Source organism: Crocuta crocuta, unplaced genomic scaffold (assembly GCF_008692635.1).
Source record: "Crocuta crocuta isolate KB4526 unplaced genomic scaffold, BGI_CrCroc_1.0 scaffold118, whole genome shotgun sequence".
Taxonomy (NCBI): domain Eukaryota; kingdom Metazoa; phylum Chordata; class Mammalia; order Carnivora; family Hyaenidae; genus Crocuta; species Crocuta crocuta.
Genome location: NW_027551558.1, coordinates 10685687 through 10700689, shown reverse-complemented (window position 1 = coordinate 10700689; position 15003 = coordinate 10685687). Strand labels below are relative to the sequence as shown.

Genomic DNA, 15003 nt, shown 5'->3' with positions numbered 1-15003 from the left:
TATATGTGGTTTCTTGGGGGGGGGAGTGAGGTGTTTTTTTAAAAGGACATAAAAATTAATAACTTTGCTTGAAACATCTTTGTATTTGTTTGCAAATGTTATTAATCTTGTACTTAGTGTTTCCCTTCAGGAAAAAATTTTCATCAAACCCTCTGAGAAACACTGGCAACAAACACACCAAACCTGAGTCGGGAAGTGGCTTCAACACATCAAAACAGGACTCAGAGATATCTTTTAATGTCAAACCTCCATTTCCTTAATTGCTAATTGGAAATGGATTTTTATTTTGTTCACTTCAGAACTTTACTGGGAGGATAAATGAGGGTTCCTTATAAGTTATGAAGGGCTATGCAAATAGGAGCGAGGTCTTCTATGCAACCTGAAATTAACATAAATACCCTGGATGCCAGCACTGGCAATGAAATGGGAAGGGTGCTTTCTTAGGGCCTAGTCTCTCCTACAGTTAAATATCTTACAAGAGTAATGCCTAAGCAGAGTCATCCAACCCTTACAGCTTCATATTGCTAAGTGGTGTTCCTGAAAAGAGATGATCATTAGCAATAATAATGCTAACTACCTTTTGTGGACGTGAAAATTAAATGCGTTAAGATACGTACGTGTAAAGTAATTAGAATAGCATTTGGCTTATAGAAAGCAATAACTTACTGATGCTATTGTGATTACTATGATTATCACAATCTCCCAAGATTTCATGAGTTAACATATAAAAGTGCTTGTAAACTATTAGGGCATGACGAGTGTTAGAAGTGTTAGAAAATATTTACACATCATTTAAAGCTATTATCAAGAAAACATCTACTTAAACATTGGGTCTATTCTTGCTCTCTCCTCTTAAGGTAGCTCGCACCTACTGAGCAATCACTAAGTGCCAAGCACAGAGCTAAAATGCTTCCCATGGATTTTAAAATTTTGTATTCAATTTTTCAGCCTAAGTTCAAAGTAATCATATTCTTTTTAATCATATTTTCTTTTTAAAAATTTTTTAAATGCTTTTATTTATTTCTGAGCGAGAGAGAGAGACAGTGTGAGCAGGGGAGGGTCAAAGAGACAGGGAGTCACAGAATCTGAACAGGCTCCAGGCTCTGAGCTAGCTGTCAGCACAGACCCTGACACAGGGCTCAAACCCATGAAGCATGAGATCATGACGTGAGCCGAAGTCAGACGCTTAACCAACTGAGCCACCCAGGTGGCCCTTCTTTTTCTTTTTAAAAATGTTTTTAATGTTTATTTTTGAGGAAGAGAGCGCACGCATGGATGTCCATGAATCGGGGAGGGGCAGAGAGAGAGGGAGATACAAAATCTGAAGCAGGCCTCCAGGCTCTGAGCTGTCAGCACAGAGCCCACCGTGGGTCTCAAATTCATGAACCGCAAGATCATGACCTGAGCCAAAGTCAGAGGCTTATTAACTGACTGAGCCACCCAGGCGTCCCTACTCATATTATATATTTTAAAATTTTTTAATGTTTATTTTTGACGTGGGGGTGGGGGCAGAGGATCCGAAGTGGGCTCTGTACTGACAGCAGAGAGCGCCATGTGGGGTTTGAACTCACAAACTCTGAGATCATGACCTAAACCGAAGCTGGACACTTCATGAACTGAGCCACCCAGGTGCCCCATGTTTCTTTCTTTTCTTTTTTTTTTTAATTTTTAAAAAATGTTTTATTTATTTCTGAGAGAGAGACAGACAGAAAGACAGACAGCGTGAGCAGGGAAGGGTCAGAGAGGGAGATTGAATCCGAAGCAGCCTCTAGGCTCCGAGCTAGCTGTCAGCACAGAGCCTGACGGAGGGCTCGAACTCACAACCGTGTGATCATGACCCGAGCTGAAGTCGGACACTTAACCAAATGAGCCACCCAGGCGCACCCCCATGTTTTTATAATATTGCTAATCCCTTCGTTTTACAATACAAATGAGTGGAATGACAAAATTATGGAGTTAGAAAAACAGAAATGGATAAGAAGTTTAGTATTTCATTCTGTAAGTAACATGCAAGGTCCAAAATATTCCTAAGTCTGTAATGTTTCAACATAAAAGTTAAATTAAGCTTCTCAAAACTGATTTCAATTTGAATGCAGCTTCATTCAAAGGAACCATGATGGTCAGTTTCCACTAAAAATGAATGAGTTATGTGTTCCAACCTCTTGTCCCTATTACTATCATTTATCACTTCTGAGATTCTAGGAATCCAGAATATTTAATGCCATCAGCGGGAATATTTAATCACTTTACCCAGATAAAAGCTATCAGGCAAGGATATGAAGATACGCCACCAGAGTCATTTCAACTCCATTTGGAAGGGTCAGGTCAAAATTCCTGAAAACCAGCATCCTTTCAAAGGAAGGGACAGTGCAGTTTATCCGTACAAACTATTTTTTTTTACTCCAAATTACAGACCTACTATACTAGATTTTGGCTATTCCCTTCTAAACTACATGTCATTCTTTCAACAAAATGCTATGCAACCATGACAAATGACTTAGATCTCTCTATAACATATTGTTGAATGAAAAAGCATATTGTAGAATAACAAGTATAATGATTTCATTTTATATAAAAACATACACAGTCACGGGCAGACAAAAAAGACTAGAAAGATATACACCACAATAATGAATGCAGCCAATTTAGGTGATAGGCAAAATTTCTGAGTGTTTATATGTTTCTGGATTACCTGGAATTTTTTTAATACTAATTTGATAATTAGGGAAAATGCTGTTTTCATCTTCTGTCCACACCAAAAAAAAAAATACCTGCTTGCTTTTGTCTCAAAAAGCTGCAGGTCAGAATCTCTCTATTTAGAGTCCAAGGAGGAGACAGTTTTAGAGCCACAGACTATTTGATCACTGACAACCACTGATACCTTCAGTACTTAACTTTTCCAGGTAAGTAAAAAAAGAAACCTAAAACTAAAACAAAAAAAAACAAAAACAAAAAAAAACAAAAAAAGAATACAGTGAACTTAAGGGGAAAAAAAAATCAAAAGAGCTAAAGGAACCATTATTAAAACCCTTTCAGAAAAAAGCTGCCGACCAGAAACAGCAGCACTTAAATTTTGTCCATTTGTAAGTTGCCTTTTCCCATTCTATGGAAAAGCAGTAAACACTTCGCCCAAACCTGGGTTCTTCTACAGACTCAGAGATCCCTCCTGGGAAACTTTCTGGCTATCCATGTAGCTTCCAAAGCAACTTATATGGTGGAGAGACCAAACAGTTCTAGTCTAGACAGAATAAATGAGTCAAAACCTTTCTTTCATATAATCAAAGATTAGTTTTGCCTTAGTATCTTTTCAATCAGAGTCATACAATACTCGCATATTCTAGGCACTGGCCAGGCAACTCCAATTGTACCTGACTGCTACACAGGCACTGTCAAAAACCCACTTGAAACTACTGAATACTTTAAAAGCACTGAAGGGAATTGCTAAGTAGGTTAGTCTGGATTTTCTTTCCTTATTACTGTATCAAGTTAAGAGTCACAGAACATTACAAAACTAAATTAAATATGCCTGGTCCACAGGAACCCTTTATAGGATTATATTTTACATTAGTCTTTGGTTTTGAATCCATGCTGACTGAAACATCTATGAGAAAGAATTCTGATATCTTCTACGAAAGCTAAGATATTCTCCACCATGTCATATGTCACTGACATAGAGCCACATGGAACTTCCTTTTCAATTTCGTTGCTAGGAAAGAGCTGCTTTTATTAGACAAGAAGAAATACACAACTCATACTACTTTTACTTCAGTTTTCATCTTATCTGCCAGGAGGTTCAGATATAAATTACAAAACGTGACTCAGCCTAGGTCTCTGGTGTATCTTCCAATATTATACTTGGCTCTTGATCTTCTGTAGATCTAACGAAGAATTATACTATATACATGGTTCACCAGACTGCTTCAAACTCAGGCATTAAGACGGCTATTGCCCGTGCTGAGAACTTAAATCAAAAGGCACAATTCTATATAGACGCCTTTGCCACGCCAACAACCCAGAATGACAACAAATGCCACAAATTTATTACACTTAATTTTCAAATTAGAAGAGTTGAGATCAACGAGGACAGCAACGGGGGGGGGGCAAAAGTCATTTGTGGTGAAGAAACTAATTTAAAAATACACAGGTTTTCCCGAAAGAAAGGTTTTTAAAAATTCAAGTCTGGTTAATTTTACTTACCGTGCCTTTTCAAAATTAACAGGGGGTTTATAATTGTAACAAAAAGACTTACATACCTTATGTAAACAAGTGTCCACTACCCAATTGCACACATTTTCCAGGTCATCAGATACCTCAAGCCTAGATTTAACAAATTCACAGAGCTCCTCATTACTCATAACATCCCAGATCCCATCACAAGCCAAGATGATAAATTCATCCTCTTCTGCTCTTAAAATTTCATAAACCTCGGGCTCAGGAGAAACAAGCTGTTCCGTCGGGCCCTTGCCATCAACACACTTGTAATCATAGTCCCCCAGAGCGCGAGACACTGCTAATGAACCATTAACACGCTGGATCATTACACTGCCTCCGGCATTCTGGATTCGCTCCTTCTCCCTTGGATTGCAAGGTTTGTGATCCTGGGTAGAAAAGCAGACTTGTCCATTCCTGTACAGAACAGCCCGGGAGTCGCCACAGTTGATAAAGTAGATGTGCTTGGGTGAGATCAGGACCCCCACTGCGGTCGAGCCGCTTCTGTCCATTCCGTTTCTGAGGTCGGAAAAGTTACGCATGTATTCGTCAATTTTCAAAAAGCCAGTTCGGATGCCACTCTTGACATTTTCCACGGAGGGCTCAAGAGCAGACCCTGATTTTCCCGCTGCCCTGAAGTCTTCATTATTAGTGATGTGTTCTAATAAATGTGTTGAGCAGTAGTTTGCTACTCGGGACCCAGCATGGCCATCGTAAACGGCAAAAAATGACCAGTCTTCCAAGCCATGGGGAATACCTACAACAGCTGTGTGTGCATCTTCCATTTCCACTCTCCATCCTTGCATGCTGCTCAGGCCATACCGTAGACCATTCCCAGCACCGTGAGCATTGTGTTTCTCAGTTTTGGGTTTATCCAAAAATGCACCCATGTTTAATAGTGAATCTGAAAGGAAACAAAAATTGTCCAGGGTTATACGGTTCAAATGGTGAGAGCATTTTCTAGTTTTCTATCTATCTTCTACTAACTCCTATCTCAAGTATGTTCTTTAGGATTATCTGAATTTACTGGAACAACGAAAAAGAAACCGAGGAAATTTCCCCACGTATCCTTATTTGAGAACAGCGTTTCTCAATCATAGCAGAGGAGCATCATCACACTAATTAAATCAGAATCTCTAAGGGGCGGGACCCAGATATCAGTAATTTTTTAAGTCCCTCTGGTGATTTATATGTGCAGTACGCTGAGAATCGCTGCTCCAGGAGAAAGGAAAACTAAGAAACAAAACCTGGTCCCATATTCTTAAACATTCACATTATTAGAGAACTCTGGAGTTCATACAAAGTTCAGAACGGTGTGGCATCGTTCCCAATATATTAAATGACTAAAGTATGCTACTGTGTTTCGGAAAGACTTCCCAAGGCAGGTATTACGTGTTCCCCCAGTGATCCTGACAACCCCAAACTTTTGTAAACCATAAGATCTCCATTCTAAGAACTTCTGATTTGATCAAAGCTTTACTGTGTATCAAATGAAAACCTTTACCGGATTGACTGAAATCTCTAATTTGGGATTCTCTCAAAAACAATGTAACAATACAACTCTAACAATGTGCTACAAGACATACTTAACATTGTTGGGTTTTATAATCCTTGAAGTAGCATTAGGCCAACTTTTGCTAAGTGCTGACCGACAGAGGACTTACAATTGATAGACAGTACTACTAAGCCATGCTACTATGCATCCCCTTCCCGCCTGACGTTACTACTATTTTAGAATAAAGCTTTCCCAATTCTTGTTTTAAATTGCTATTTCAGCTGAGAAAGACAACTTAGATCACACCTAAATGCAAACTGACTTACTATTTATCAGACCACTTTTCTTTTTTTCTTTAGATCTAACTTTTCAATTATTTCAAGGTTTTTATTTAATTTTAGTAATCTCTATACCCAATGTGGGATTTGAACTCATGACCTTGAAATCAAGAGTCACATACTCTTCAGACTGAGGCAGCCAGATGCCCCTACTTTTAAATTTTTTTCAAGCAATCTCTATTCCTAACATGGGGCTCAAACCTATGACCCAAGATCAAGAGCTGCAGGCTCCACCAACTATGCCAGCCAGGCACCCCTCAAACCACTTTTCAATCCCATCTATCAATTACGAAAAAAAAAAAGTGCTGTCATTTCCATCATCTTGATGTTCTTGCAATTAAAGTGCTGATGTTTTACATTGAAACAAATAGGTTCAAGATTTATTACGAACCCCTAATTTTGAAGATTAAAGCAATAATTTAGAAATTTCTATTTCCAAATTTGTTTTTAGGAATAAAGAAAGGAGGGAAGGAAGGAGGAGTCTTTGATAGAAAGTTACAGGGAACATTAAGAATCAAATGGAGCCTGGAAGGCTGACTTTGAAAACCATCCAAGGAGCCGGGCCCCTAAACAAAGGAGCCAAACACTGTGAAATTTACACCAAGAACAGCCTTGCTTTTCTGCTGCTGCTTCTGCTCCCAATCCAATGATTCCTCTACCTGTGTCTCCCTCTGAAAGTCACTTGCTCAAGATTCAAAGTCCAGGAGATGAGTATTGGGCAGAGCTTACTTAGGTCACCAGCACGCCTACTGGCTTTGTCAGGAACTGCATTCTTCTGCAAATGAGTCATTTTTAAATTCCAAATTGATATTTTAAAGTTGGGGTTGTCCCCTGGGGCACCTGGGTGGCTCAGTAGGCTGGGCGTCAAACTTTCGCCTCAGATCATGATCTCACAGTCTGTGAGGTGGTGTCCCATGTCAGGCTCTCTGCTGTCAGCACACAGCCCTCTTTGGATCCTCTGTCCTGGGCCCCCCGTCCCTCCCCCACTCACACACTCTCTCAAAAATAAACAAACATTAAAGGCAGGATTGTCCCTTAGTGATTTAGTTTTTTAAACATGAAATATCATACGTATGAGTTTATATAATGTACAGATACAGCTAAAAAGAATGAACACCTATGTACCCACTATAAAATTTAAGAAACAGAACATTATCAAGATCACTGAAGTTTCCTATTATCCTGAATCTTATCATTGCATCCCTTGTATTTTAACTATTTGATGTGCAATTGTTTAGTTTCATATGTCTGACACTATACATTGATGTGAAATACAGTATGTGTTGCTCTAGTAGTTTTATTTAAGTTTTTGGCTCATCACTATATTTCTGAGATCCATCCACAGTGATGTAGAACTATTATCCATTCTACTACCAATGAATATTTGAGTTCTCATTTTTTAGATATAAACAGTTAGTATAAAACGATGCTGTTGTGACCAATCTTTTTTTAAAAATTTTGAAGTTTATTTTTTTGAGAGAGACAGAGACAGTACGAGAGGGGGAGGGGCAGAGGGGGAGGGAGGGAGAGAGAGAGAGGGAGAGAGGGAGAGGGGGAGAGAGAATCCCAAGGAGGCTCCGTGCTGCCAGCAAAGACTGATGCAGGGCTTCAACTCACAAAACTGCAAGATCATTAAAAGTAGGCTGCATAACCGACTGAGCCACCCGGGTACCCCTGCTGTGAACACTTTTGATGCCCATGTAGGAGTTTTCCTAGAATACATACCACAATTCCCAAGTATTTAAAGTATGCAGATTTGACAGTTACTATACATGATGTTTTTTCCCCCCAACAAAAATCACAAGACAAACCATTACATTTCCAAACATTTATCCCCCAAATGCTCATTTATTTGGTAACACTACTTTCTTTAACACAGATACCTTCTTGGTAAGCAACCTCTATCTCGAATGGGAAGATTACGTATGTGTTTCTTTTATCTAAAAATAGCTGCATATGGCTGTGGAATTAGCAACTCCTATTTTAAGTTCTATTATTCTTCAAAAGCAAAGAACTTTGCTATGAGATAATCAGTAAACTTCTCTGTGGCAAAATATACTACTTAGTTCTCATTTATAAGCACTGTAAATAACTTACTATAGTTTAAGGTTAAAGGTCTTTTTTTAAATAAAATTAACTACACTGATGATATGCTACCCGCTCCTTATAAACTCCTGGTTCAATTTCTTTGCAGTGGCAATTTACCTATGAATGATGCAGTGGATGTTTCTACCTTAAGTGACTATGATTTTTCTTCCATAAAAGGTTGTCTTTATTAAAGAAAACATTTGCTGTTGAAAATACACATTCGCCTAGTATCTCTATGCTTATGCTATTCACGCCCATTATTACTGAAACACGAGTCAGCAAACACTAAGGGGAAGGCATGTTACACCACCTATATTTTAATCAATTGTAAAGCAAATCTTGCACAATGTATAAGTGTTTTGATACTGGGTTCTTCAAATCAGTACCGTACAGGAGGCATGTTTCAAAGGCATTTGATGACAAAGGAATGCATTAATTTTTTGCCATACATTCCATGTTATTTCAGTCATATTGACCAAGACAAATAAAACAAGTGTTTCCCCAGTGATATGGCTTTATGTCATTTTACAGTTCAACAAGAAACCTCAGAGGGCCTTGTAAACATTTATAATTTGGTGAAATTTTGCACTCTTTTTTTTTTTTATGTTTTTTTAACAGAGACAGAGAGAGACAGAGGTGTGAGCAGGGAAGGAGCAGAGAGACGTAAGACGTAAACACAGAATCTTAAGCAGGCTCCAGGCTCTGAGCTGTCAGCACAGAGGCCAATGCAGGGCTCGAACTTGAGAACCATGAGATCATGGCCTGAGCCAAAGTTGGCCGCTTAACCAACTGAGCCGCCCAGGCGCCCCGGAATTTTGTACTCTTACTGCCTGTTGTATGGCTTTATCAAACATCTCTGAAAAAAAATTACGAAGTTTTTGTTTTTTATTAGAGAGAGCGAGAGAGAGAGCACACACACAAGCAGGGTCTTAAGAGAGGAAAAGGGAGACAGAATCCCAAGCAGGCTCCACAACTCAGCACAGAGCCCAATGTGGGGCTCAATTCCATGACCCTGGGACCATGACCTGAGTGAAAATCAAGGGTCATGCACTCACCAACTGAGCCACCCAGGTGTCCACATAAAGGCTGTTAACCAACCGAGCCACCCAGGTGCCCCCAATCTGATTTTTTGATAGAAATCTTTTATAGTCATTTGCTCCCTTTTTGAAGACAGCTTCATTAAAACCTGAAATTTTATGGAAACTTTTTATGGAAATCAACATAAACACATGTAAAATTCAATGTGATACCACATGACAAATACGAGAGAGAAAGTGAAAATTCTACCTTTCCTGAGGATCTCTCAGCAGCCCATTTGACATACTAACAGTCTGGGAAGCCAGTGTCAAGCACTGCGTTAAATACAACTTGCCTTTTTCAAGATGAAAAGTAATAAATAGAAGTTCTGATTATTAAAAAATTAATACTAATGGCCTGTTCTGCACACCCATGTTTAGAAATCAGTGATGTACACAACTCTGGGCCACAGAGTTTTTACAAGACTGAGAATGTCTGCATAGAAAGCATTATCTAAAGACTGAACACATTTGTCTCTTTTCACTGCTTGCTTTGAGAAAAATAGTGAACCCACAGCAGCACAGAATTACTTACTTTTTCAATCGATATACAGTAATTGTACTATGAAATAAGAGTCTAAGAAATGATTTTTTTAATGTTTGTTTATTTTTGAGAGAGAGCGAGAGAGACAGAGAGCGAGAGAGAGACAGAGCGAGAGTGCCAGTGTGAGTAGGGGAGAGGCAGACACAGAATGCCAATCAGGCTCCAGGCTCTGAGCTGTCAGCACAGAGCCTGACACGGGGCTCAAACTCACAGAACCGTGAGATTATGACCTCAGCCAAAGTCAGACGCTTAACCAACTGAGCCACCCAAACACCCAGAGAAATGGTATTTTAAAGGGGGTTCACACACCTGGAAGATTGGGAACTATTCATCTGTTTAAGTATTTGCTTACNTGTGTCTCCCTCTCTCTCTGACCCTCCCCTGCTTGCTCATGCGCTCTCGCTCTCTCTCAGAAATAAATAAAATATAAAATTAAAAAAAAAAAACTCCAAGCCCAACATGGGGCTCAATCTCCTGACCCGGAGATAAAGAGTCACATCCTCTACAGACTGAGCCAGGTGCTCCAAGTAATCACATTTTTAAAAATCACTTAAAACGTTGCCCAGGTGTTTATATATTATGTAGCATTCAAGTCTGGGAAGCCCCTACGATTTCTCCTTAATGATCAGTGCATAAAATACAGCAATACATTATATTTAATGTATCTGTCAAAAGAACACTTTAACTTTGTTCAATTAATTTAAAATTAGATAATGGTACAATAGTTACTCATTCAAATATCCCCCCCCACCCCCGCTCCTTTTTATTTTTGTAGGTAAACTACCCCCCAACATGGGTCTTGAATTCAAGACCAAGAGTCACATGCTTTATCAACTGAGCCAGCCAGGCACCCCTCATTCAAGTATTTTCTCAGTACCTACTGCATGCTAGGCACTCTATTAGGTACTAGGAATAAGATGTCCCTTTCCCCAAAGGAACTTACGATCTAGTGGAAGATAAAGACCAGTGCACAGATCACGAAGGCACACTGTAACACAGGCTACAAGGGGATAAATATATGTCAACATGAGGTGTCAAAGATAGCCTTAGGCATTTAAATCTTTTCCAAAGTGGTGCACTGAGGTGGCTCAGTCAGTTAAGCACCCAACTCTTGATTCTGGTTCAGGTCATGATCTCAGGGTCCTGAGTAGAGCCCTGGGACAGGCTCCCCACTGGGCATGGAGCCACCTTAATAAGATTCTCTCGTTCCCTCTCCCTCTTCCCCTCCCCTGCTCGCACAGGCAGATGTGTGATGCACTCGCTCTCAATAAAAGTAACAATAAAAAATTTTTAACTAAATTACATTAAAATGTGGTATTAAAAAAAAATCCCTGCCCCCCCCCCCAAAAGCCTAAGGTGAGATCTAAGTGATGGAAGTGGGAGAAGGCATTAGCCAGCACATACAAAGACCAAAAGAAGAGTGAGAGCACAAATAATTTGGTACAGCTTGTGTGTATGTATGTGTATGTGTGTGAGTCTATACATGCGCATTTCAAAGGGCAAAGCAGCAGCACTGAAATCCTAAGAACATTATTTCCCACTGAAATGTCCATTATCTTCTTCACTTAGAATCATGGAAAAGTGTGCCAACCTCTTCTCGCCTAAGAAGGTAGTAACCCCATCTGACAGTTGTGCTTTTCAATGTGAAGAACATATCTGGGGGCAAGTTCTAAAGGTCCTAAAATTTAGATGAGTATCTACAATTTGCATTCTTCTATAGAATAAGCCTCCACATAAAAAATTTGATACCTTTGAATGTGCTTACATACCCACTCTGGAAGGGAATGGGGGTGGACAACCTTTACATAAAACAAGTCAAATTTCATTGAAGAGATACTTTGAAGGGCTGTTCAAATACTCCCATTGAAATGTTACTACAATGTTCAAACAGGCCAAATACATGCAAATACACATACTCAAAAGGTACTCATACTACTCATCGCCAGATAATTAAAACGGCTACAAAACTGAATTTCAGGTTCCCTTTTTCTTTTTTTAATATTTATTTAAGTAATCTCTACACCCAACACAGAGCTCAAACTCACGACCTCGAGATCAAGAGTCTAACTGAGCCAGCCAGGTGCCTCTTAGGTTCCCCTTTTTTCTAAATCCCTCTTTAGTTCATTCAAAATCATCTCCACTGCTTAGATCAAATGGATCCACAGGACAGAGGCTTTTTCCTCTCTTTTTCTCTTAACCATATCCAGGAACTAGGACATCATCTAAAGAGGGACACACTTAGTTCAAAGCTGCCCCCAGTTTACAATCAAGCCCAAATATACTTCACATTTATAAACAAAACTGACAGCACAGTAGGAAAACACTTAATAATGGGTCATTAAAGAATATAGCTTCATTTTCTCAAATAACAAGTCACTTAGTCACTTATAAAAGGGAGGGGGGGAAACACATATTGCACTACACATTTCCAATAACGGACAGTTCTAGAGCCTCAATTCAAAAGCAGAACTGTTTTGTCTACCGTAATTTGGACACTAAATTATTTTCAAACCGTGCATTCCCCTGCCCTTAATTATCCTCTACCTATGCAAAGCTACCTTCTTCCAGAAGTGTCAGATTCGGGTCTTACCTCTTCTAGAAATCCTTTCTGTGTGGCGCTCTGTCTACTAAACCTCATTAACACTTATGTCCTTCCCATCCATTTAGTACATGCTACTTTGCATAATCAACGGCCCCTCTGTGGGTGCTACTTCCCCAAACAGCATGTTTATTTTCCTGCAAAAACACATACTGAATAATGCTAGATTTTTTAAAAAACAGCTTGAGAGAAGTGGTTTTACAAAGCAACACTTCCATCCCCAAAAAGGGATAAATGTTATGTGGCCTTTACCATAAGGCCATATTCTCCCTAGTAACTGACACAGATTCCATGAAGGACATGCCTTGTCTTACACCGAAAAGAGAAAGGTCTTAAGCAAAAAACACGTGAAGTTGTCACTCCAGTGTCATAGAAGAGCCTCTCTCATTCTGTCAGAGAAAAGACTTCCAGGGAAGACAGTATCCAGGTATGGGATGTAGGGTAATGAATGAAACCGTGCATTCCAGAAGACAAGGCATCAACTAAATTGTAGTTTTGGTTATTGAACTATATGTTTAGTTTCCTTTGGAGTTCTTCTACCTTAAATACAGCTTAAAAGTTCTTACTTCTCTCAATGATCTTATGTCAAATTAAGGGGGAAAGACTCACACACACGTTCTAGAGAAGGCTCTAAACTTAAACTGAATGTTCTCTGCCTCCCTTAAGTCAGTGATAACAGGGGGCAATAGTGATAAGGGAAAGTCTCCCAAAAGTGACAGAAACATTGGCTGAAGCGAAGAGCTAGGAATGAAATTTCTGGCCACTCCTATCTGCTTGGACCACTTTTTGTTTTTAAAGAATAGTTTACTCACACATCATAGTCATAAACTCACTTTAACTGTTAATTAACCAGTTCATTTCATAGGATCTTAGAAGGTTCGGGCATGGAAATTTTCTCATATGAATGATAAAAACATTAGAGCAGATTATGACCAAGTGCCATATTTTATTGAGATAATCTGGAAAAGCTTCATACAACAGAAAGTCCAGAAAACAAACTGGACAAACATTCTGACAAGTCTAAATCTGAAAAGACTAAACGAAATGGTCCCAAAAGAACCAAGAAACCTGCAATGCTTAGAAGAGTATTTTCTGATAATAACTAAAAGCATACTAACTTGCATCCAAAATACACCTTCACTAAATATACCATCTTAAGACAACTAACTGTAGGAAAGAAGGAACCAAGTGCCTAAACATTGGGTTTGATTCTTGGCTCTACCAAGTATCTGTTTCCCTGGCGGGGGGAGGGAGGGGAGGCTGTACAAAACAATATCGAGCATTTCTTCCTGTTCTGAAATTCTATGTGGTTAGAGTCTGACTGGTAAGCAAACTACCAACTGCTGACAACAAATACAAAATTACAGGACATGGTAAGCCCAAAATACAGTGAACAGTGGACAGCACCGTGCCACTGAGCAAGTCTGTATTTCATTTGCAATATCGGATAAATACAAGTAAAATAAAGTAAATAAACTAAGGGCTTTAAATAGATTTCTTGCTTTCGGAATGAAAGTTGGATAACTTATTAGGCTTACTGCCCAAGGCTCCCAAAAGACAGCAAACATATCCTCTTCTCCAACTTGAAAAAAACAAAACCTCAAGTCAAGCATGTCCTCTCCTATGATATCTTACACACTACTTCAATCAATCAAAAGTATTTATCAGGGCACCAAGGTGGCTCAGTCAGTTGTGTCTGACTTCAGCTCAGGTCATGATCTCATGGTTCCTGAGTTCAAAGCCCCTCTGTGCTGACATCTCAGAACCTGAGGCCAGCATCAGATTCTGTGCCTCCCTCTCTCTCTGCTCCTCTCCACTCGTACTCTGGTCTGTCTCCTTCCCACCCCCCTCCCCAAGAATAAATAAATATTAAAAAAAAATTTTTTTATGTCTTTATTTTGAGAGCAGAGAACAGGCAGGGGAGGGTCAGAGAGAGAGAGAGGAAGACACAGAATCTGAAACAGGCCCCAGGCTCTGAGTTATCAGCACAGAGCCCGATGCGGGGCTCAAACCCACGGACTGTGAGATCATGACCTGAGCCGAAGTCAGACACTTAACTGACTGAGCCACCCAGGTGCCCCTTCAAAAAATATTTTACAAAGTACTTATCACCTTTCTGAACTCCTGGAAGTAGTGTCATATACAAGGCAATCAACTCTTAACTGCTTTATGCAATCCTTACAGTAAATGATAACATTTATATCATTCCAAATGTATTCCTATGTCAAATGGTACCAAGTTTCAATTTCAACTTTCTATTCAAACCAAAAGCAGGGTTCTTACTGGAACTTACTATTAAGCAGAACTAAGCTTGCTTCTTATTACATTTTCATTATTCACCCAATTTGGATTTTGCTTTTTTTAAGGACAGAGTCACTAATTTGGCATGGTTATCTCTTTGAAAAGTTTAGTTTTACACTTTATGTAAAGAAAGTTAATGCTTTTCCACGTTGCTGCTGTCTACCTTGAAGAATGACTGTTGACTAAATAAATAGAAGGGAGTAACATTTTGGTAGAAAACACCTCTGAAATCCCTCTAGACTGTAGGGGACTTAAAAAAAAATTTTTTTTAATGTTTTTTATTTTTTTCTGAGAGAGAGAGAGAGAGAGAGAGAGAGAGAGAGACAGTGTGAGCAGGGGAGGGCCAGAGAGGG

General features: G+C 39.3%; 1 protein-coding gene across 3 annotated transcripts in view; it reads right to left on the bottom strand.

The window, feature by feature from the left end:
• Positions 1–15003, bottom strand: part of PPM1B (protein phosphatase, Mg2+/Mn2+ dependent 1B) — a 93935-nt gene that overhangs the window by 32989 nt on the left and 45943 nt on the right. For all 3 annotated transcript variants that reach the window (XM_077749388.1, XM_077749389.1, XM_077749387.1), the window contains one exon: positions 4254–5113. In XM_077749388.1, the coding sequence (XP_077605514.1) occupies positions 4254–5099 (846 nt within the window). In that variant the 5' untranslated portion in view covers positions 5100–5113. Of the gene's footprint in view, positions 1–4253; positions 5114–15003 lie in introns of those variants that run through there.